This window comes from Barbus barbus (genome assembly GCF_936440315.1).
Source record: "Barbus barbus genome assembly, chromosome: 46".
NCBI lineage: Eukaryota > Metazoa > Chordata > Actinopteri > Cypriniformes > Cyprinidae > Barbus > Barbus barbus.
Window position 1 is genome coordinate 10,702,979 of NC_136724.1, and position 21,757 is coordinate 10,724,735.

The 21,757-nt window shown below is 37.5% G+C and overlaps 2 protein-coding genes across 4 annotated transcripts; one reads left to right on the forward strand and one right to left on the reverse strand.

Annotated features, from left to right (window-relative positions):
* Positions 1–742: 742 nt before the first annotated feature.
* On the reverse strand, positions 743–12,545 carry LOC306865052 (retinol dehydrogenase 10-A-like). Its single transcript, XM_079409402.1, has 6 exons — positions 11,897–12,545; positions 10,648–10,883; positions 4,090–4,188; positions 2,630–2,775; positions 2,174–2,305; positions 743–2,077 (listed from the first exon to the last, which is right to left on the reverse strand). The coding sequence occupies exons 1-6, from the start codon at positions 12,183–12,185 to the stop codon at positions 1,954–1,956; spliced, it is 1,026 nt and encodes a 341-aa protein (XP_079265528.1). The 5' UTR covers positions 12,186–12,545; the 3' UTR covers positions 743–1,953.
* Positions 12,546–14,261: 1,716 nt separating this feature from the next.
* cUnh8orf89 (chromosome Un C8orf89 homolog) lies at positions 14,262–16,784 on the forward strand. 3 transcript variants are annotated; one of them, XM_079408794.1, is made up of 7 exons: positions 14,262–14,627; positions 14,782–14,833; positions 15,038–15,189; positions 15,564–15,696; positions 15,772–15,867; positions 15,951–16,006; positions 16,378–16,784. In XM_079408794.1, the coding sequence occupies exons 1-7, from the start codon at positions 14,429–14,431 to the stop codon at positions 16,506–16,508; spliced, it is 819 nt and encodes a 272-aa protein (XP_079264920.1). In that variant the 5' UTR covers positions 14,262–14,428; the 3' UTR covers positions 16,509–16,784. The 3 variants fall into 3 exon arrangements, with proteins under 3 accessions (XP_079264920.1, XP_079264918.1, XP_079264919.1); XM_079408792.1 differs by having other exon boundaries at positions 14,262–14,693; positions 16,378–16,633; XM_079408793.1 differs by having other exon boundaries at positions 14,283–14,627; positions 16,404–16,624.
* Positions 16,785–21,757: the final 4,973 nt, after the last annotated feature.

Genomic DNA, 21,757 nt, shown 5'->3' on the forward strand with positions numbered 1-21,757 from the left:
CATTTTTGCTTAGATGGAACAGCAGCTACGCTAATTATGTCTCTATTTGTTTCTGTTTCTGCCACGGGATTAACATCCCGTGGTAACTAGAATTACAGAAGCTTCAGTCTGGATCCAACCCTTAAATGATCTGAGATGACCGAACACCTGAGAAAAGATAATGCCAACCCCTCAGAGGATGCCAAAGCTCAGACAACATACAGAATTACCCAATTTTGCCATAAGTTAAATATATTAAGGTTCTGCAATATATAAATATATTGTGGAAACTTAATTTCCCGTAGAGCTTCTTTGCAACGATTTGTATCGTATAAAAATAAACTTGAAACAAGCTTAGCATTTCCTGTGATGCATTTCCCCTTTAAATAAACTCACTTCTCAATCACTTTCACAACTAAAGATACAAATTTTGACTTGAATGCAACATGAGTCAAACAAATCTAGAGCATACTCCCCCAAAATCCCTCCCATATGCTCTGTGATGGACCAAAACTCTTCTGTCTGTGTGTACAGTAGGTGTAGTTCCCCTCTGTGAGCTTTCACTTCCAGTATGTCATGTCACTTGCTGCTGTGGAAGTTATTATAGGGATGCACTCAGGAATTGCTAGAAAAGCTGGCAAATACTAAAACCTAAGCTTTCTGCGCCAAGATCTGTGCTCAGGAATTTCTGGCATTTGCTGTTGCTGAGAGTCATGCTTATGAAGAGACACTGAGGTTATGACTAACACACACACAGAAACTAACAAATAGTCTAAATCATTTTATTAATTTAAGTTAGGTAGAGACACTAAACATTGGAACCATGTTGTGTGCTCTTCTATAGAGCACTCTTTAGGAAAGTTACAAAAAGATTATTTATGTCATACTGTTAACAAATGGCAAAAATGAAGAGGTAGAGATTTTAGGCTCATCACAGTCGGTGAAGGACGCCTATTGGAATGTAGTTTAAACTCATGTGTTCTGTCCTTTTTTTTGCCTAAACATACATCTGTGAAAACATTTCAATAGTCCAGGTTTGAATACACAAACAGGAAAAACATTAAATGAACAAATGTGTGTGTGTGTGTGCAACAAATATGCATCATATTCAAATGGTTATTGACTGAAACTGGTAATTGACATGAATTTGAAATGTGAATGACTCATTAAAAAAATTATTTTTTCAATTCACAAATTCAAAGTAGGCCAAGTAAAACTAAATATAATGTTCAGTGACAGGAAAACCAGGCCATCCCTTCCAACTGACGAACTCTCATACATTTCCATATTCAAAATACCATAAATCTGTAGATTATAGAGTAAAAACCCACTCCCTTCCCACAGCAGCTGGAAACAGACCAGCGTTTTACCCACTTGTTCTTCTCATGACGTCAACAAAGAGAAATGTGGGGGGAACAATGCAAAACATTTCTTATAAATCATAGTTCATAACCGGACACTTGATCTCCTGCCACTGCCTTTAAATGGATCGGATTGGGGAACGGAATGGCATGGTGCCACGCTGAACTGTGTAGATAATGTTGGCAGTGTAGAGGAAAGTAAATACAGTGCATGTCTACACACAAACAAAACAAAAAAGTGACAAGAATTTACTGTTCATACAGTAACATACTGTATAGTTTCACAAAGACGCTAGATAATGCTGGTGACTACATTACGTAAATAGTTAATTACTGAATAGCTCATGTATGATTTCAAAACTATTGACACAGTATATAGATGGATGTTTTCATTAAACAAACCTTAAAAAAGACAAAACATAAATCAACAAATAAATCCTTAGTGTAGTACACAGCTTTCTTTGTTCCAGAGGAACAATATGGTAAACCTTTGCATCTGCCAAATGCAAGTGCACCAGTCTAAATACAGTCTTTTCACGTCCTTCTGCCCTCTCAGTGGTCTTCTCCTCATGCGGGTTAGAAATGTACCCTTGTGGGTAAGAAACGGCGCCCTCTAGATCCCGTTCTTGGCCTCGTTGTTGTTCATCGCTTCTTTCCTCTGAGCCAGGAAGGGGTACATGCACTTATCCGCACCTAGGAACCGGTACATGCACACGATTGCTTCGAAGGGCAAAATGCTGTAAAACCCAAAACAAACAGGAGAACGTTACTTCCGATTGCTCCGACCATCTGGAGGCATTTCAAAGTTCTGTGTTAGGACCATTCAAACTCACCTTTTCATAAAGTTGACCATGTATACAATGCGAGGCGTGCAGATCATGGGCTGGTCTGTCAGGATGGCCCTCATGGACTGTTTCACACAAAACTCTGGTCTCAATGGAGGGAGAAATGGCTCGATCTCTTTCCTGACCCGCCCAGGAAGGGAGAGAAGGAGAAAACATGATGATTAAGAGTCGTCTTTGTTTAATAAAGTCAGCCCAAAGTGCTTCACCAGTCAGAGCAAGTCATTATAGAGTGGAAACAGATCCAGAATGCACCTTCTATTCAAGTGGAAACCCCTATTGTGTGCGCATGAAAACCCAAGCTGACAGTGACATGAGAGGCCACAAGCAAAGCTACCCTGACTGTTGTTAAGCAATGTCTACTCGAACTAGATGCGCATTGTGTTGTTCGCTCTTTTAGTGACCATCTGAAACCTAATCGTGACATTTGGACGGCTCTTTTCTTACCTTATTCTGCATCCTCTGAACATGCCCGTGTCCACCAGGTAAGGACACACCAGCGTCATCTTGATACCGTCCTTCTCCGAAGCCTTGATTTCGTGGCTCAGGGACTCATGGAAGCCAATGGCACCGAACTTGCTAGCACAGTAATCCTGAAACCGAGAGGAAACAGAGTTTAGTCAAGCTTCCCGAGGCGGTTTTCCTCTAATAGCGCGGGAGCGCTGGGATCTACGGTTTCATTAGCATTCTTTTGTCATGTATAGAGTATAGGTAGAGCCGAGCGGGAGGGTTTTGATGTGGTTCGCGGTGGATAGGATTTTCAGAATTGAGTGGGCAAACACAGATGCGTGTAGATAAACACGCTGGAATAAAGGGGCTCACAGTGGCTTGAGTCACTCCAATAATGCAAACCATAAAAAGTCACATTCAAGGAAACAAAAGGTCAGACAGTGTGACAGGGCTTTTGGGACCCTTTGAAGTGAGAGTAAAGATGAGGGCTTGTAAAATAGAAGTGTACGTACAGCTAACAAAACAAAAAAGGTAATGTTTCCCCAAAAGACTGCTGGGAAAATTACACCAGTTTGGACAGCAGTGAAAGGAGAGGATTGTACATGTACTAGAGATCACTCAAACACACAGACTGGTTTAATGGATTAAAAGTAACTCTTTAGGGACAGGAATCTGTTAAACCAGTCTGTTTTTTTTTTGAAAGACCAAAATATCAATTGAAATGAGTGAACTCACTTCACTTGATATATTGGTCTTTAAAAAAAAATAAATATATATATATATATATAAGACTATTAGTTCAAAAACTTGCCATTGAAAATGCAGATTTCAAAACGCACAGGTATATATGTACATACTATACATATTGGGGTTAATAAAAGTGTATAATATTCACAGTATATATATTAACAAGTGCTATCAAACGATTAATGACATCCAAAATAAAAGTTTGTTTACAATATGTGTGTGTACGGTGTATATTTATTATGTATATCTAAAGACAAAGACATACATACAGCATATATTTTGAAAATATTTAAACGTATATATTTATATTCATATAAATTATATCATATTTAAATATATAAACTTAACATTTTTCTAAAATATATACATGCATGTGTGTGTATTTAGATGTACATATTATTTACATAATAACTAGAAACCGTACACACACATATATTATGTATACAAAAACTTTTATTTTGCATGCCATTATTTGCGATTAATCATTTGACAGCACTAATAACCCCAGTGAATCATGGGGAATTTGTCTCTGCAGCAGGTAGGCCCAGAGAAACCATTGAGAGTCTTTTGGCTTTAACGTGTATCTTAATAGCGTGCTGTGCGCCGCACCAAATTTCTATGCCATGGCGAGTCAACGTGCTGAGACTCTCCAAACACACTCTCTTTTTCAGTCTGCCAATAGATTTATGTGATGGCTGCAATGTACTAACCTCCACACCAGCTGTGCTGAAAAGGCCCAGTGAACTGGCAACTGTCACAATGTGGCCATGGTTCATCTCTAGCATCTTGGGAAGAAATGCCTTGGTGGTCTGGAAGAGGAAGAGAGAGAGGGGGGGGGGGGGGGGGGGTAAAGATTTATTTTGCTGATGCTGTTCGTCTCTGCCAAAGCCCTTTGATCCGTTTTTTTTTTTTCCCTCCTCCCCGACTAATAATTCACTGAGACTAAACACTCATCTCCCTCATCCTGCTGGGGGAGTTTAGAAACACAATTCCATTACAGTCTTACAGGCCATTTACAGGGAGCTTGCTTTCCACTTGCATTTAGGAGATTAATTTATGTACAGCTCAATTTGTTTTGGTAGATCGAAAAGTTTTCATTTCTGACATGGAGGTTTCACTTGGATGAAAAGCAAACTACTTGAATGGATGACGTATCGCTCCAGACCTTCAGGTGGTTTGGTATTGGTCTGAAATGGCTTATTAAAATGGTGAAAAGACCACTTGCAAGTTCACAAGTGGTTTGTCTGTGGTTTCCGCTTTTCCCACAACGAGTTGGTCCCAAGAGTGGCATCTCAGTATCAAGCACACAAAGCCCGAGCGGCATACTCACTCACCACTGTCACCACAATACAGCTCAAGACCACAACAACACCGCTGTAGGTCAACAAAGACGGGGAAACAAACACCACCTTTTTAGCCTGGATCAAGTATTAGCATTGGAACGAATAAAGGAATAGTTCATCTGAAAAATCATCATTTATGAGTCAAGGAGTTGAACTTGAAAACCAGATCGGAATGAATCTTTTAGGTAAACCTTGAAGTTTGAAATGACATGAGTTAAAGGAAATGACTGTTTTTTTGTTTAGTTTTTTTCATTTTGGGGTGAACTACACCTTTAAGCTAGGTTTAAAATGAAGAAAATTAACAAAACGACTTGTAGTTAGCTGGTACCAACTAAACACTGCTGGGCTAGATTAGTTAACTTTTTCAGCTGCTCGGACATCCTGTCTGGCTGTTATTGACGGTTTGTTTCATGCAATGAATCAGTGTCATCGTCCACTTTCGCCTGATCCTGGCTCGACAAAAGACAGAGTGAATAAAAAAAACAAACAAAAAAAAAATACAATAAAAACACACGCATGCCTCATCTTCCATTCTCTTCAGACCCAGTGGAAGTGAGGGGGTGGACACGATAATGATGAAAAACATGACCGGCGTCATCTATTTACGGCTTTCTTAGAGAAGACTTGCTGTACAAGCCCCACAGAACCGCCTGTGGCTTTATAGTCAATCCTCAATGGAACACGAAACATGCTATGAAAAAGAAAAACTTGAGAGCCAAAAACAACAGAGCCGCTTCCAGAGGCCTTCAATGATATCACCATTTATAAACAAGCCCAGCAGAAATGGACCTTGGCCACGCTTGAGAATGGTACCATCTTGCACGGTTTTGTGTGCAGTTCGTACCTCTGCCAGCCGTCTTAACACATCAGCTTGACATGTTGTTGAAATATGGCACTGGAATCTCTCAAATTCACTTCCACTGACTTCACTTCCATGAGGCATGCCAGCCGTGCGATTGAGCGCTGCTGACCACATGCTATGCATTTAATTCCTGACGTTAACAGTAAACAGTGTATTTTTCCAGTGCATTAAGTGTAAAATTGCTCTTAATATTCATCTCATTGTGTTGAGGCGGGGGGTGGGGGGGTTCCTTCAAGGGAGCAGACTTGGACCAGTTTGAAGCTGTACTCGTGCTTTGCATGCCAAACTGATGGTATGCGTGCAAATGAAGCATTAGGATAGATTGGGCCTGTGGTGCACATATGCTAACATCTTCCAAACACTGCAATCTACAGTATTAAAATTTGATTTGGAAAGTTTGGACTATGTGCTTCTTCCAATGAGACAGGCTAGCATGATAAAAGACAGAAAGTCACAATTCACGCAATCGAAAGTCTGCTCTTGCATCAAGTGGTGAAATACTTACTCCTGCTGCAGAACTTGAAGCCTTTCAAATAGCTCAATATAATCAAAGCCATCAATGAAAATGTGATGTACAGAAATAGAGACATTTGTTAACATGGGAAGGCATTACATTGAGTCATTGGACAAGGACACCATTTAAGTCATACCATACATTCAATCTACATTTACTTTGAATTAGCAAACACTTGCTGGTAATGTTGGGTTGGATTTTAGTGAAGTAACTGGTAATCAACCCAATGTTACCAATTAAACCAACACTACCCACCCATTACTTGACCAAAATCAAACTCAACATTACCAGTCTACATGACTAATGTGGAGTTTGACTGGTCAAGCAGCTATGCTGGTAATGTTGGGTTTGGTTTTGGTCAGGTAATCAACCCAAAGTTAGTAATTAAACCCAAAATTTCCAGTCTATCTTCATAACAGAAATTGAGTTTTTGCTAAGCAAGTAATGTTGCGTTTGATTTTGGTCAAATAAATGGGACTGGTAAATCAATCCAATGTTACCAATTAAACCAACAATACCAATCCATATTCAGTACTTGACCAAAATCAAACCCAACATTTCCAGTCTATCTTCTTAACTAATGTTGAGTTTGGCTGGTCAACTTGATAAGCACGTAATATTGTGTTTGATTTTGGTCAAGTCGCTGGGCTTGACCAAATCAACCCAACATTACCAACACAGGCCCTTGACCATTAGTCTATCAACCTGTAACCTCTGAACTTGCACAAATGAGCAGAAATGGCTAAGAGTCTTTGTAAATACCCAATCTGCTATGGAATGAGGGGTCTGCCACTGATGTGGGCATGGCCTTGCTGACCTCTCAGACACAAAATGTGTGAAACCGAACAGAAGTTCATGTCTTAATTCATAGCTTCCGTAATTGCTTCTCAGCGCCTGAGTTTACGCTAAATTAACTTCCAACAGCAGAGAGCTTCCTTGGCCCTTGCAGTGGTTCTATGCCTGTTGTGCTCTCTAATTGATACAAGCTCAAGTGCATCGCTCCTCTCAAAGCTCTTCACAGCTGCTGTGTCAGTCTGGATTAGTGCTAATGTTTGACCAATAGGAATATGCACAAATATTGTCACACAGAAAAGCCCAGATGGCCGTTAATTAAAAGAAAGTGGACCGACCCGAGAAATGTAGCAAAGCATTGGCCAGATTGATGTACAGCCCTCAGACTGAATGCCCAGAGAAAATGAAGTGGGGGCTAATTGATATGCTGTTACTGTATTGCCAAGGTCTCATTAAAATGGGGGACGGGATCTATGGAATCAAAATGAACTCTGAAGCGGTTTAACCTTACTCAGATAATCCAAATTAAGCCAACGGTGAATCTTGTTGGCCAGGAGTTCTGCAAATATAAACCGCCCCAAGTCAAATAACAGGTACAGGTGCATTGGCCTTGAGCAAGACCATCTAAAACTACTCAAGTAAGACCCTTCTGCCTGGCTGCTCCCTTTCTCCTGGTCTAGCAGGAATGCGGGCTGGAGAACTTTGCTCCTGTCGTTTGGCATCTTGTCAAGCTGATCCCTAGACAAGAAAGCAATTGTCACATAAGTGGGTCAGGCAGCAGCTCCCCATTACCAGCAAGCTTGTGTACAAGACTCTCTTTCCCTTGATGCTTTTCTCTAGGGACAGCCCTGAGTCTTTTGCTTCAGCCATGCTCACTTAGCAACTAGGAGGCTTTCACGGACACCACTGCGCCCAGGTGTGGAATGCACTGCTCACATATCGCCTATTATGGGGTCACCATCAGAGAGGAAGGAGGAAGCTTACTCTGTTCAGCTGTCCAAAAAATCTGGTCATTTGCATCACTTAAAGTTTTACTTCAAGTACGAGTCAGTCCACCACAGTGCTACTCCGACGGGCTATTCGATCTGAAAGGGCTTAGCGGAGAACTCACTGGTTCTGGGACTCAAATGCAGCTGTAAGTATGGAAAGAGTGAAGGGCCTCAGCCTGGAAGAGCACTGCTCTGATATAATGGCCTCACTTCCTGTTGGCTCCTCTAGTTTTGTTGCATTCCCACCATGCTATCCAACAAAATAAAGATGATGTCCATCTGGAGTTTACCCTTCCTGCCTTAAGAGTTTCGAAACACAGTGGACCGTTGCAATCAAGGTGCTGAACCGGCTGCCAGGTCATGTTTGAGACTCTTTAAGAGGATGATATGGACCTGTTGTGAAGACGAGCTTAAAAAAAAAATTCACTATGGCCAGAGGAAAGAAATATGTGAGGAAATTAAGGATTTGGAAGGCAGCAGCTTTAACTTGGAAAAATACCAAACAGTTAATGGAACAAACAAATATCTGAAATGCATTAAAGCATAAACAAACATGCAACAGCTTTTTTTAACAATTTATACTCCAACAACTAGCATGGAAAAGAAATGGACCTGAATGCCATATTAGCAGTGTTCTTGTCTATATTGTATAATAGTTTGGCCAGGACATTTTAAGCATGTTATACACAATTTTTATTAAAATATCAAATACACATTTAAAAAAGGCCACAAAACTTTTAGAAAATTGCAATAAATTAAAAATACATAAACCACTTAAAAACACTTTTAAAAAAGTCAATTAAGTAAAAAAAAAAAAAAAAAAAAGATAAATAAATGACCACCAGGGCCATCATCTGAGAGGCACTAGAGTCTCAATAATGTTTGTCCCAGGCCCTTCGACAGTGCTAAACGCCGTCAATGCATATTTAAATGATCATTTCTGTACAAAACACGCAACACAGTTAATTGTAAATGGGAAGACAAAAGAAGAAGGGAATAAATGAAGTCTTGCAGTGTTAAGAACCACATGCAAGCAGCAACCAATTAAGAGAACATGTTTGTGTAAGAAAGAAAGAGAAAAAGCAGTGTTGGTGCATTTCTATTCAGCTGGCTTGTGGCTTTAATGACCACATCCTCCACTCGGTATTCCTTGCCTGTCCTTAATGATTAAGCTCTGCTTTCATCTTAAACCCCCACAAGGAACCATGAGCTGCATAAAGCTCAAACAAACACAACCAAAACCTTAATGAGAATCCCAACTCTAACAAGTGCATCTGCTACAGCACCACTGTGGCTTACACTGAACAACTTCCAAGTTAAAAAAAGAAAATATAGATAGCAAAGAACATTGTGTACACCTAAGCTCCATTTGTGGCCAAGCATGTTCATGCTTCATTAGAAGGACTTAACTTTTATTCACATATCTGCCAATGTAAAAAAAAAGTAATGTAATGTCATATCATAACACCCTAAGAACATCAAAAAAGTAAAAAGCCATCAATATTTATTCATATATTTATTTTCCAGGCAGTCTGGGATGATGTCAACCCTCACCTCTCCAAAAAACATTAACCATTCTGTCTTACTAATCATTAAAATAAAAAATAAAAATCCCCAACAGACAAGTGCAGGAAAAAAAACCCCATCCACAATCCACATCAACGTGACTTTATCGGCATGATTTAAAACAAACTGTCCCATTACAGCTCATCCCATAAGGTGGTCTCAGTAAGACAATGCAAACTACAGACAGGCCGTTTACGCATTTACTGGCAAGAGGTTAATTAGTGAGGCCAAGTGAGAATGGACTCGTCCAAATGGTACTTCCCCAGGCAGGATGTGCTCTTCAATGGGCTTTAAATTAACAAACCAAGGCAGAGCAGATTGTTCCTGGTGATCTTACTAAAACCCCCTGCTGGAGTTCTCTTGCTCAGAGCTTGTTTATGTCTGCAGATCGAGGAGCTTTGGAGAGGACTATGCTGAAATGGCAGGGGGCATGTTAATAAAACCTCTCCGAATGGAAGTATGGTTTTAAGATCAGTTCTGATGTTATAACTCACAGGGACTCACTTGATGAAGTCAGGGAGGATAATCTGATCCTAGATCAGCTCCTGTACTGATATTCTTACTGAACACACGCCAGATCCTCAATCTCACAACCTGTGGATGTCTACTTTGGCAGAACATCCAGACTGAGCCGTAAATATTAATTCTGGCTGCCACAAACAAAGGAATGAATGAAAACAAATAGATAACATAGACTAAGAGAGAAAGGGCAAGACAGATGAGACTGGAGTGATTAGTTGAGGAATATGCAACACTTATTGGTGTGTTTGGGGGGGGGTTGGCGGCCCATCTCAGATGACAGACACATTTGTTTGCGCTCAACGACACCAGACGGATTTAATGACTGAGCTTCTAAGTGCTTGATGTAATTGATTTTGAAAAAATAAACACTGAGTGTATAAGTCAAATTTCAAACTTCACTCTGGCTTATTATGAACATGCATGGAGCAAAAGAGGTTTGCTTTCCAACTTGGCTCAAGTGCAAAATACCAGAGAAGAGAAAGGAGTATGTGCTGAACAGATGGGCGCATGGACAGTGGCATCATGTGATATAGCACAATCACTAAAAGAGGGCATTTCACAGCGTTCTCTCACTTAAAAAGAGCTCTATACTTCCTTTATGATGCATATTGACTGATTACACTGTTACATCAGATATTGCTGTATACAGTTGAGTATTTATGGAGTTAAATGAGACTCACCCAGAAGTGTGCATGGCAGTTCACCACCATGGTCCTCTCGATCAGCTCATCAGGGCACTCCAGCAGGTGGTGGCCGGACACAACACCAGCGTTGTTGATCAACAAGTCCACTTCGCCGACCTCCCTGCGCACTTTCTCTGCTGTGGAGTACACGCTCTCCCTCTTGCCCACATCAACCACGTATGTATACACCTGTGGCTGGAACGGAGGGACCTCTTCCACGCCACAAACAGCTCCTTTGGAAAAACACATTAGATCATTATCTGAGATATAGAGAACCACGAAACTCAAGCTTCATTTGATTCAGTTTGATTGATTCAAATAAATGAAAAACCACAACTTTCTGAGAAATATAAGCAGTTGTGTAGGAAAACTAGAAGCAAATAATAACTGACATAGCTTGCAAATTTTAATAGGTTTTGGCCATGTGACTGTCATCAGGTAAACAGAACATGATAAAGGACACATGACCAAAACATACTAAATTTTGCAAGCTCTATAGCAATGAGAGGGATTCCCTTTTTTTTGTTAAATTAACCGATTCAGAGTTTAGGGATTTGGTGAAAAATCTCTGCCATGGAGCCAACTAAGATAATTGTAACAATAGGTAAGACTATGGCCTAATTTATATAGACCGATAATCGGTCGATCGATATCTACTAACTGGTGGGTCTCTAATGAATAGCCTATCACCATAAAACACCTGGTGTTTTACATAAAACAAAACAATGGTGTTCACAAGTAATCAAACTTATTTGATTATACCAGTGTTTGCATAATTACACAACTTTTAAAGCCATTCATTCTCAAGTGAGAAACATGTAACATTTTAAAATATCAATAAAAAATGTAAAAATAAACCTAGAGTGCAGCAACTTAATGTCAACAACAATAGCAATGGATTTTTTTTTAAATACTTTTATTTATAATAAGTATTAAATATAATTTCATTTAAAAATATCAGTGTTCTCACATGTTGTGGTCATGCATTATTATTATTTAGTTGTTATTATGGGAAAAATAAAAATCAATTTTGCATAGTATAGTTATTGGACATTTAGACGAAACGAAATTGTATGGGTCATCTCTTCTTTATACATCAAACATTCTAGGACTACACACAAAACAAGGTTATTTAATACCTACAAAGACATAAAGCTACCTATTCTAAACACAATAAACCAATTCATTTTAAATATGATAAACATGTTAGGTCAGGTAGATAGAAATATGAAATCATCCCATTTACCCTCTTTTGTCATCGAGCTGTCTTGCTCTCTGTAGATCTGTCGCACCATCTCCGCAGTTTCCTCATTGCTGTGGCTGTTGATGTCCCACAGCACCAGTGTAGCCCGGCGCCGGGCGAACTCCTTGGCGAAGAGCCGCCCGAGTTCGCCGCCCGCCCCGGTGATCACGCACACCTGTCCCGCCACGCTCTTCTCCTTCGGCCGTATGAGCCACTTGAGTCCGGCCATCACGATGGCCCAGAGAACTTTGAGCATGACCACGAAAAACTCCACGACAATGTTCATCATCATGTTTAATGCCGCGCTGTGACTTTGTTTTAAATAAAGATGAACGTCTCACAATGTCCAGTTACACCTAAATGACTAATCAACCTGAGTTTTGCCTTTGTGCTGCTACCATTAGCATATAATTTATTCTTTAACTATGCGCCTAGGTTATTATGGGGTGAACATCCAATGAACCCCAACTGTCATACAACTACTAATATACATTTATAAAAGCCTATACATAAATCAACAATATAACGCATCAAACTTCCAGAATACGAGCATCACAAATGAAAGCACTAATTTAACGCTACGAGTCTCCTATAGTGTCCCGGCACGGATGCGCGCGCGATAGCTGCCAGTGCGCCGCTGCTCTGTGAGTGAGATACAGAGACAGACTCCTGACTCTCTATTTAAACCAGCCCCTCTCCACAGGACCCCACAGAGTGATTGGCCAAGATGCCTGATTGACATTTACATCTACTTAGCTCAGCTGTGGACGTTTGGGAAAACAGAGTGGATGTGTTATAACACTGTCTGACTAATAAATAGTTGTGGTTGCATTTTTAATGCTTAGGCGGATGTTTCAATGAATATGTTATATCAGTGCATATAATTGGATGTTATATGATTTGTGCTTTGCTTGGAGAAAGTAGTTCAATGCGTTATTTTAGGAGCCCACAGAATGTTAGATAGAAATGTTTCAGTGGTAAATACAATACAAAGCTGAAAATATAGGCTATTAATAGGCTATTTTACAGCAATGCATTGTGAAAATGTAGATGTTTACAAAGCCAGACATAGAAAGAATATATTATGTAAAAATAACAATAGGTACAAGAAAAGTGCATCTGAAAATGAAACATGTTAAGCCTCTTAATTATTTTATTTTGAAAAATGCACTAAAAAGCCTTTGCATATTACATCACATCACAAGATGGCAAAGGCAAAAATAGTCAGTCGCTGGGATAGCTGAGTTCTTTAAGACCGGATCTGAGCTTTATCTTTATCTTATGAGATGCTCCATAGATCAGTAATGATCTGCACTGTCTTCATCGCTTTCTGCAGTTGTTTGCGTTCAGATACAGAGCAGTTTCTGAAGCAGTAGTTCGACCACAGTGAATAGAGGTGATATGCTGCTAAACCTCTCAAAGATCAATTGATGTGACCGAATGTTTGCTCACTGTGGTGCATCCTCAATCTTCTCCTGGCACTAAACCGCTAGAACTTCACTAGAAAAACTTTCAAAACTCATTCCACATTTTTCCAAAACTGCCCAAACGAGTTCAAACAAGTGTTGCTGGGGGGAGACACTCATTCATCTGACAGAAAAGAATGAACAGTAGCCTATTACCATAATGTGAAGGCTTCTAGTGACATTTTACATGAACTATTTCACTGAATCTGTGACATGAATGAATTATGCATGCAAGCATTCCACCAGCTCACATTATAAACACGTTAACCCATGAGCATTTACGCTTCAGTGTCTCAAAATTAGTCTTATATGATGAATACATGTGTTATTGGAAGCCTCAATACTTTACATGTATTAATGGATGTGCTATCCATAGTTAAACTCCATTATGTTTCCAGATTCAGATACATATTACTTATATAATTTATATTTTCATAAACGAATTTGGATTCAGTAATCTTTAACTTTTCTCTTATGGGCTATATTGTAGGTTTAGTATGCCATTAGCTAATGTTTTTAATGTCTGTTCAGCCACATGTTATATGAGGCAGATCTGTTCCTGCCATAATTTAAGGACAGGCGCATGTATATAAAAATACCTTTACAAGGTCGCCACCTCTTGGATCGACACTCTAATTACACATTAATTTTCGATATAGTGCGCTGGTTTACGATATGAAGTGCTAGCTTAATTCGTGTTTTAAAAATTCATTACATTATTTTATGCAGTACAGTAAACAAATAAGTAAACAAAATAACTGTGGTTGTGGTGGTGTTTTTAGCATATAAAATGCATGTAATTCATACACAAACTAACTACGTAAGTTTATTTTACATAAACACGTTTACTTTTTACGTTTATTTTTTTATAGATAAACATTTTATCCTGTCTGCTGTGTCACGTGGTTTTGGTAGTAGTAACTATGGAAACGTCAACGCGATGGACTATCAGCTTCCGTTTTGTACGTTTATTCACCACCGGATTGAAATAATGGCCTTAACGTGTAGTGTTAAGAGTCTTAAACGGCCTAAAATGACATTATAGTTCGTTTTACATCTGAAAGTGGAGATGAAGCCTTATACCGGCGTCGTTAGACCTAAATTGATGCCAGCTGAAGCTCCTCTGTTAATACGGGACATTACAGACGCGCGACCCAGTTATCCTTCAAACTACATGTCCAGTCCTCCAGTGTCTGGATGCTCCACAGCTGCTCAATCCAGGCCGAATATCTGCTCAGCAAGACAGAAATACCCATACAGTCCGAGCGGTGAGGATACATTACGTTATTCGCTTTTCAGTGGCTCCAGCAAGATACAATGCGTTTTCAATATCTGTAAGTTACGTTCAGTGCTGAAGAGTTTCCAGACGATGAACGGTGTCAGATGTTTTATTAACATGTACATTTAATGTTTAATATGAAGTTGTAGATTCAAGGGATCTAAAGCCTCACAGTGTCAGCTCTAGTACCGAAGGGTGAGTATACTAACAAAATAATAACAATGTTTTTAAGACACACTGACATTGTGTGTATGTGTGGTTTTTCATAAAAACTTCCACAGAAATCTATGCAAACACTGAGATAATACACAAACACTCTGTAACAGCAGCATGGATTAAACCACTAGGCTTATATATGAGACATTATTCTACATTGTTTGTGTCTTTCCAACTTCACAGGCCTCTGCTTCCATTGTTAGCCAAAAATCGCTCAACTGTCACCAAACGTACCTCACAAAACCATGAACCATCTGATAGTGATATTTCTGACCGTCATTTCTTATTTGATAAACGATGGAGAAATGGAAATTACATCGCTAATGGCATTGAAGGTACAGTATTTATCCCTCTTTCCATTTATATTTATTTCCATTTATTGTATCATTATTAACATACAAATGGGGGGAAAGGCAAAGAAAGTATCTTAATACCATGTGTATTCAGATTATGATGTCATATTATTTGATGAGATGGAACAAATGTGAAATTGGTCATTTCAGTGGGGCAGCCAATAGGTGGCGCGCACAGCTTTCACATGAATATTTTTGCAGCCCATAATTTCAGCATCATCATCTCTTTAGATTTAAGTAAAGTGCTTTTGCAGTTATTTTAGATTAAAGTGTTTAGACGAGTCTATTATTTATAGATGTTTCTTTTGCTTTCTCTGGAAACCTTAGAAAATAATTATGTTTATTTTCCCAAACAGATGACGTTCTGATGAACCACAACCCTACAACTCCACTCTCTCAGGAGTTCCATGCTTATCGCTCTCATAATTTAACCAGATTTGCCGACCGCAAAGAGCTCTACCCACGCGACCCAAGACCCCTTATTTGCGGGTGAGTTCTTCAAGACTGTTGAAATGCTGCAATATTAACTAATATTCTCTACATCATTCTCTACGTCCATTTCAGGTCTGATTATCTGACCTCATTTCCATCAGTTCTGTTACCAGCCACTACCCCATCTATCAGCGGACGACTCTGTTTATCACAAAACTATAGAAACAGGTAACAATTGACTATTTGACTATACATATTGTGTTTATTGTATACTTATTTTACTCTCTCCTGTTTTATTCTCTGCATTTCAGATTAAGGATGAAAAACAGAGCGCACAGTCTCTTCTCTGATGGTGCTAACAACAAAAGTGAGCTTTTAAGCCTAAATCTAACATTTAAATGCAGCGATTTCAGATAGAACTGATTTATTGTCATTTACGTTGTAATAACCCATACATTTAACACGTTTGTTAGTTAGGTGTTTGCTTAATGTTAACAGGTGAGAGCTCTCACTTCACTCTTTTTACAGATTCAGATGTATTTCACATGTGCTTGTGTTTTTCACGAGCTCACAAACATAAAATACACATATTTAACTCACTTAACGCTTAAGTACACACACCTCACGTGCCCCCGCCGGACTGTAGACCGTTATTGAAATTCCCAGTCTTTTGTATGAGATGAGATGAGCGTTATCTGTGTAAACCTGAATAAGCAAACTGTGCTCTTGTCTAACCAGCCTGTGGGCCGGTAATTGTTTTTCAGCCCAGTCGTACCCTGATCCACACCTGGGCGCCTCGGCCTCTTTTGTTCAGAGGCTCACAGAGATTTCCTCTCTGGAAGCAGAGACAGTCCGGCAGGAGAGAATGAAGAGACTCAAAAAGATCAATAGGCAGGACTCTTAATCAGAGTTCATTAGCCAAAGATGAAACACTTGACTCCTGAAATCACAACTGTGCCAAGATGGAGTAAATAAAGTCAAGGAGAAAAACCTGAAAGGTACAGAGTCTTGAAGAGCAGCCACTAGATTATAACTGAAAAAAAGCAACCAAAGACTGTAGCAAGCATTTCCATATCTGATGTAAAACTATCAGGTATTGCTGAATTTAAAATCAAATTCGCATTAAAGTGTATCATGTATTCGCCAAGAATAACTGCCTTAACATTGCCTTAAACTATAGTGATGATGAAATTATAGCACTTATATAAGTTTTCTAAGTCATGTTGCATATATCAAAAACTATATGCTTTGTTTACTGCATTAAGTAAATATGATCATATCCAAGTTTGCTTCAAGGTTATCTAAAAGTTATGAACTGTATTATATTTTTGATTGATAGTTTTGATAATTTCATATATCAGCCAGTAGCAATCACAAACATATGGCTGTTGTATGTTTTAGCTGAGTATAGAGTATACAGTGCATTACAGATACAGCAGTATTTTAATGCAGGTGGGAGCCAATATTAATTGGCTAATATTATTATTAGCCAAACCTAATAATAATAATAAAATGATATATAATGATATATAATAATATATGTATATTTGTAAAAAAAAGTTTTTATTATTAGTAATTAATAAATGACTTAAATTACTTATTTGTTTAAAATTGTAATGATTGTAAAGTTTGTATATTATTATACTTATCGTTGTTATTCAGTGAATAAATGATAAATTATATATAAATGATATTAATAAATTATTTTTAGAGGGTGTTTATTATTAATATTAATAGTTAATTAAATTTATGTTAAATTTAAATAAAATGACATTAAAGTTTGTAAATTAAATGAATTTATTTTTAAAAAAAGGATAATGTTTGGATTTATCATCATCATTATGAATCAACAAATTATTAATTATTTGTTTAAAATGGTAATGTTTTCTAGAGGGTGATTTTATATAATATTTGTTAATTATTAATACTACGAATATTAATCAATTATATGAATATAATATTTATCAATGATACATCAATAATAAATAACTTTATAATATATATAATAATAATAACATACAATATTATAATAAAATCATGAATACTATTTCTATTAATTAATAATACTTAATATAAATCGATTAAATTATTTATTAGTGTTTTTTATTATTATAAATAATATTTAACTTATTTAGCTAAATTTTTTCTTATCTTCAAAGTTGCATTTAACTTTATTTTAATCAACAAGACTGTAATGATTTCATTGTGTTCTGTCTAAAGAGGTGCAGATATATGAAAATGTGAAAAGTGTATTTGAAACATTTGCTATGAGCCAAAATGAGCAAGCTGCACTCTTCATGGCATGTGTTTGTTTTTTTCTTTCTTTCAGTGAGTACAGTGGCTTTCAACTTTAGTCAGTGAAAATGACCTGGAACAAACAGTAAACAAAGAGTCCTTTAATAAAACGCTGCCGTAGACCTATCCACAAGAGGTTTATCATTTCAGCTCAGTTCGTTTTAACTCAGCCCGACTTCCAAACCCTACAGGTTAGAGCCTTTATACATGTTACTGGTCGTCAAGTGGTTATGTGCTATGGTTAAATGCTAAATGGATGAACTTTATGACATTTGGATGAGGAGTGAAATAATCAAAAGTATTGATGTGCCACTGTCATACAATATATCTGGCCTTTGTGTTCCATAAAATGACCAACAGTGACATGAGGTTTGTGTGCACTTGAAAGGAATGCGACCTAGTCTGGTTAATGGTAATGATATACTTCAGTAAGTTCACGGAGTAGACAGTGTCCTCCTCTATCTTCATGAATCTGAGAATGGACACGGTACCCAAGCCAAACCTAAACAGCCAAATCCACAAATCAAAAGGCCCAGATTTGGCAAGAGTTTTGAAGGTTAGCTCAATAGAACGCTTAGAGCGAACAACAGAAGTCCAGTTCAAAGAATGACTTTGATATCAGGTGACATTAATATGTCCAGTATAAAACATAAGAGATCTTTTACAGTGACTTTACTGTGTTTCTCGGCTAGCTCAGTGAGACATAAAATGCCAAACTAAAGCTGCTTTTTTCTTTTTTTAAAGTCAACAAATCAAAACTGACCTTTTTATTTTCTTAAGACTTGGTTTTGGTCTTATTGTGAAGGATTCACTGGAGCATGTTTTTCCAAAGAAAAACATCTTCTTCTTTCATCAAAATGTAATAACTTGCTCTGCTTCTGAAATGACTTTTAATTTTCCATCACCAGGTCCTCTTATTTTTCAACCCTTTCAACCTGCACCTGTCATACTCAGGCTACTTTTCACAATTCACACAATTCAAGGTTGATAAAATCCCGTTCTGGCCCTACAATGTATTTTTTTTTTTTTTTTTTTTTTTTAATATCTTGTTTTAATTAGAAATACCTAATTTATGTCATTTCTCAATATTTCAGCAATAAATCAGGCATCTATACTTCATGGAAGCCCATTTCTGCCAAATAAGGGGAAAAATGTAGATCATAATCATGAAAAAGTTATAATTATGGCATTAAAAGTCAAGACTTAATACTAAGTTACAATTATGAGATAACATTTTAAATGATTAAACACCATAATTCATAACAACATAAAAATTTCTACTTTTATGTCATAATTTTTTACTTATCTCATAATAACTTAGTTAGTATCTGATAATTTCAACTTTCTGTCATAATTTGATGCCATCATTTCAACTTAGGTCTTAATTATGATTTTTGTTTTTACTTTTTATGTCATAACTATGATTTATCAAGCACATGATTTTTCTTATGTGGTGGAAATGACCTTTTATAGTATCATATTTTCATAGAGTCCTTAAACTTAAATGATTAAAGGCCATTAAAAGTCTGAATCTTAGTGATGATATAAATGTCATGACTTTAAAAGTCATAATTATGAATTTTTGTCTAATAATTTTAACATTTTTGTCTTTTTTATCTCATAATTGAATTAGTATCTCATTACTTTTACATATTTTTATGTCAGAATTATAATTTACCAAAAGCATGATCTTTTTTCTTAAGTGGTGGAAATGATCTCGCATAGTATCTGTTCTTAAACTCAAACAAAATGATTAAAGGCCAAGATTAAAAGTCTGAATCTGCCTATGAAATAGAATTATGAGTTCTGAATCAAAGATTGCACTAATCAAGGATATGCATTTAATCGCACTTTTACTCCTGCTGCTCCACAGTGAAAGTCTAATTCTGTTTTGGATGAAATAACAGTTGTAGTTTGGACCCGCTATATTTTAGGTCAGGCTCAGAGAACATACTGTACAGCTTTACAACCTTCCCTCATGTACCTCACTGGAACTCTAGATTCTGAAGAAACCGGTTTCACAGTCGACTGACGCGAGACAGCAGGGGTCACTGGTCCACTGATAGGTCTTTAAAAATGGCTGAACCAATGTTGTTCTGATTTTATTCTGTCATAGAGTACAGTTTTCCTCTCTCTCTGGTTCAGCACGACAAACAGACTCTCTGTTCTGTCCATTGTCAACAATTAGAGCACACCTGCACCTTAGACAAACAGAAGCGGGTGTCTGCATGGATGCTCTCTACATAACCAAGAGCTGAGTCACTCTATCAACAAGCCATCAGACTGTAACAGATGGAAACTGAGTGAAGAGGAAGTTCTGGAAACCTGAACAAATGCTCATTCATTATAGATAATGTGATATTATAACATCACATTAAAAGAAGAGATACATAGTTTGAGGTAGAGTTTGAAAACATATAGAGATCATGATAAAATACCATGGAAACTTGAGAGATTTTGAAAAGACAGATTTTTTTAAAAATTGTTTTATTACAAAACACTTTAAAAATAAATCTGAATGAAAATGAAATACATTATTTTAATATATTACTCCAATATGGCTATAGCCTGATATGACACAATTCAATTTCTTGTCATTTTAAGTTGTCTTCATTTCATGAATATTTAAAAAGTCTTGATTAAACTTATTTTATTTTTTAATTTTTGAAAAAGTGGAAAAGGTTTCACAGATTTTGTGAAATGACCCGGTAAACTGTTTAAATTGTAACAATATCTCACAAAATGACTGTTTTAACTGTATTTTTAATCAAATAATCGTAACCTTGGTGAGCATAAGAGACTTCTTTCAAAACCCACAAACTTTTAAACAGTAGCGTAGATGAAAATGTATTAGCATGCGTTAAATCTTTGCAAACTGATTGTCATATTTAGGGGTGCTCTGGCACCAGTTTTATAGGGCTGGTTTGATTTAGCGTTTATTTGCATTGGTGTGGTATCCACATTGGCAGTTTGTATCCAGGATGGTTTTCTCAGGGGTCTGTGGTATGCATAACACTGACATAACCCCACATAACTCTCCTTCACTTATACACCATAAACACTCTACACACACACACACACACACACAATGCAGTTAAACATGCTTAATGCGGAAAGTCCATTCAAACATGCAAATGAATGAACCTGTTTTTCAAACTCTATAGGCTGAGTTTCAAAGGACAGCAGGGAAATCAGCCACATTTGATGCAAAATGTATATTTGCTGCTCTTTCAATGTATCTAAAAGAAAACCTGCTCTGAAAGGAAATTAATTCTAATTGATTTCTTAATAAAACAGATGGCTGATACAAGCTTGATAAAAATGTCTTTTATATGTTAACTTTCAGAAACAGTTCCCACGATTCTTTCATTTGCAGCAATACTGTGCCTGCTGAGTGGTGATGTCATTTCCTGTGGTTTGATGATGATGTTAAAGAGTGTTACTCTTGCTTGAATTGGCTCCCTTGTTGGAGCGAACAATCAAAGCAGTGGAGTTTGCCAACAGCTACAGCAGATCTCCTAGAGGTTAATTCTCACTAATATCCTGTCTTTGCCTTGATCTTGCTCTCTGTGCATGAGCAGCCCCTCATTCCTCTCATGATTAGGCCGAGTTCCCTGTGGAGGGACAACGGTCTCAGCCAAGCATAGACAAAAAATATGCTATCAACTTCCACATTTGATATATATATATATACATACACACACACATATTGCTAGTAGTTTTGAACTTTCTAGTTCCACTTTTCTTGCAGTTTGACTTTGTAAACTGGTTTATATGTGGACTTTGATCTTTGCAGTGTGTTGTAAATAAACCCACACATAGA

What these genes read in the sequence shown, in the direction of transcription:
- cUnh8orf89 (XM_079408792.1), top strand. Translation starts at nt 14,429, where the DNA reads ATGAAGCCTTATACCGGCGTCGTTAGACCTAAATTGATGCCAGCTGAA. An exon ending in TCACAAAACTATAGAAACAG is followed by an intron (nt 15,868 to 15,950) that starts GTAACAATTGAC and finishes TCTGCATTTCAG; the next exon opens with ATTAAGGATGAAAAACAGAG. An exon ending in TGATGGTGCTAACAACAAAA is followed by an intron (nt 16,007 to 16,377) that starts GTGAGCTTTTAA and finishes TTGTCTAACCAG; the next exon opens with CCTGTGGGCCGGTAATTGTT.
- LOC306865052 (XM_079409402.1), bottom strand. Translation starts at nt 12,185, where the DNA reads ATGATGATGAACATTGTCGTGGAGTTTTTCGTGGTCATGCTCAAAGTT. An exon ending in CAGCTCGATGACAAAAGAGG is followed by an intron (nt 10,884 to 11,896) that starts GTAAATGGGATG and finishes GTTTTTCCAAAG; the next exon opens with GAGCTGTTTGTGGCGTGGAA. An exon ending in TTCAGAGGATGCAGAATAAG is followed by an intron (nt 2,306 to 2,629) that starts GTAAGAAAAGAG and finishes TGGGCGGGTCAG; the next exon opens with GAAAGAGATCGAGCCATTTC.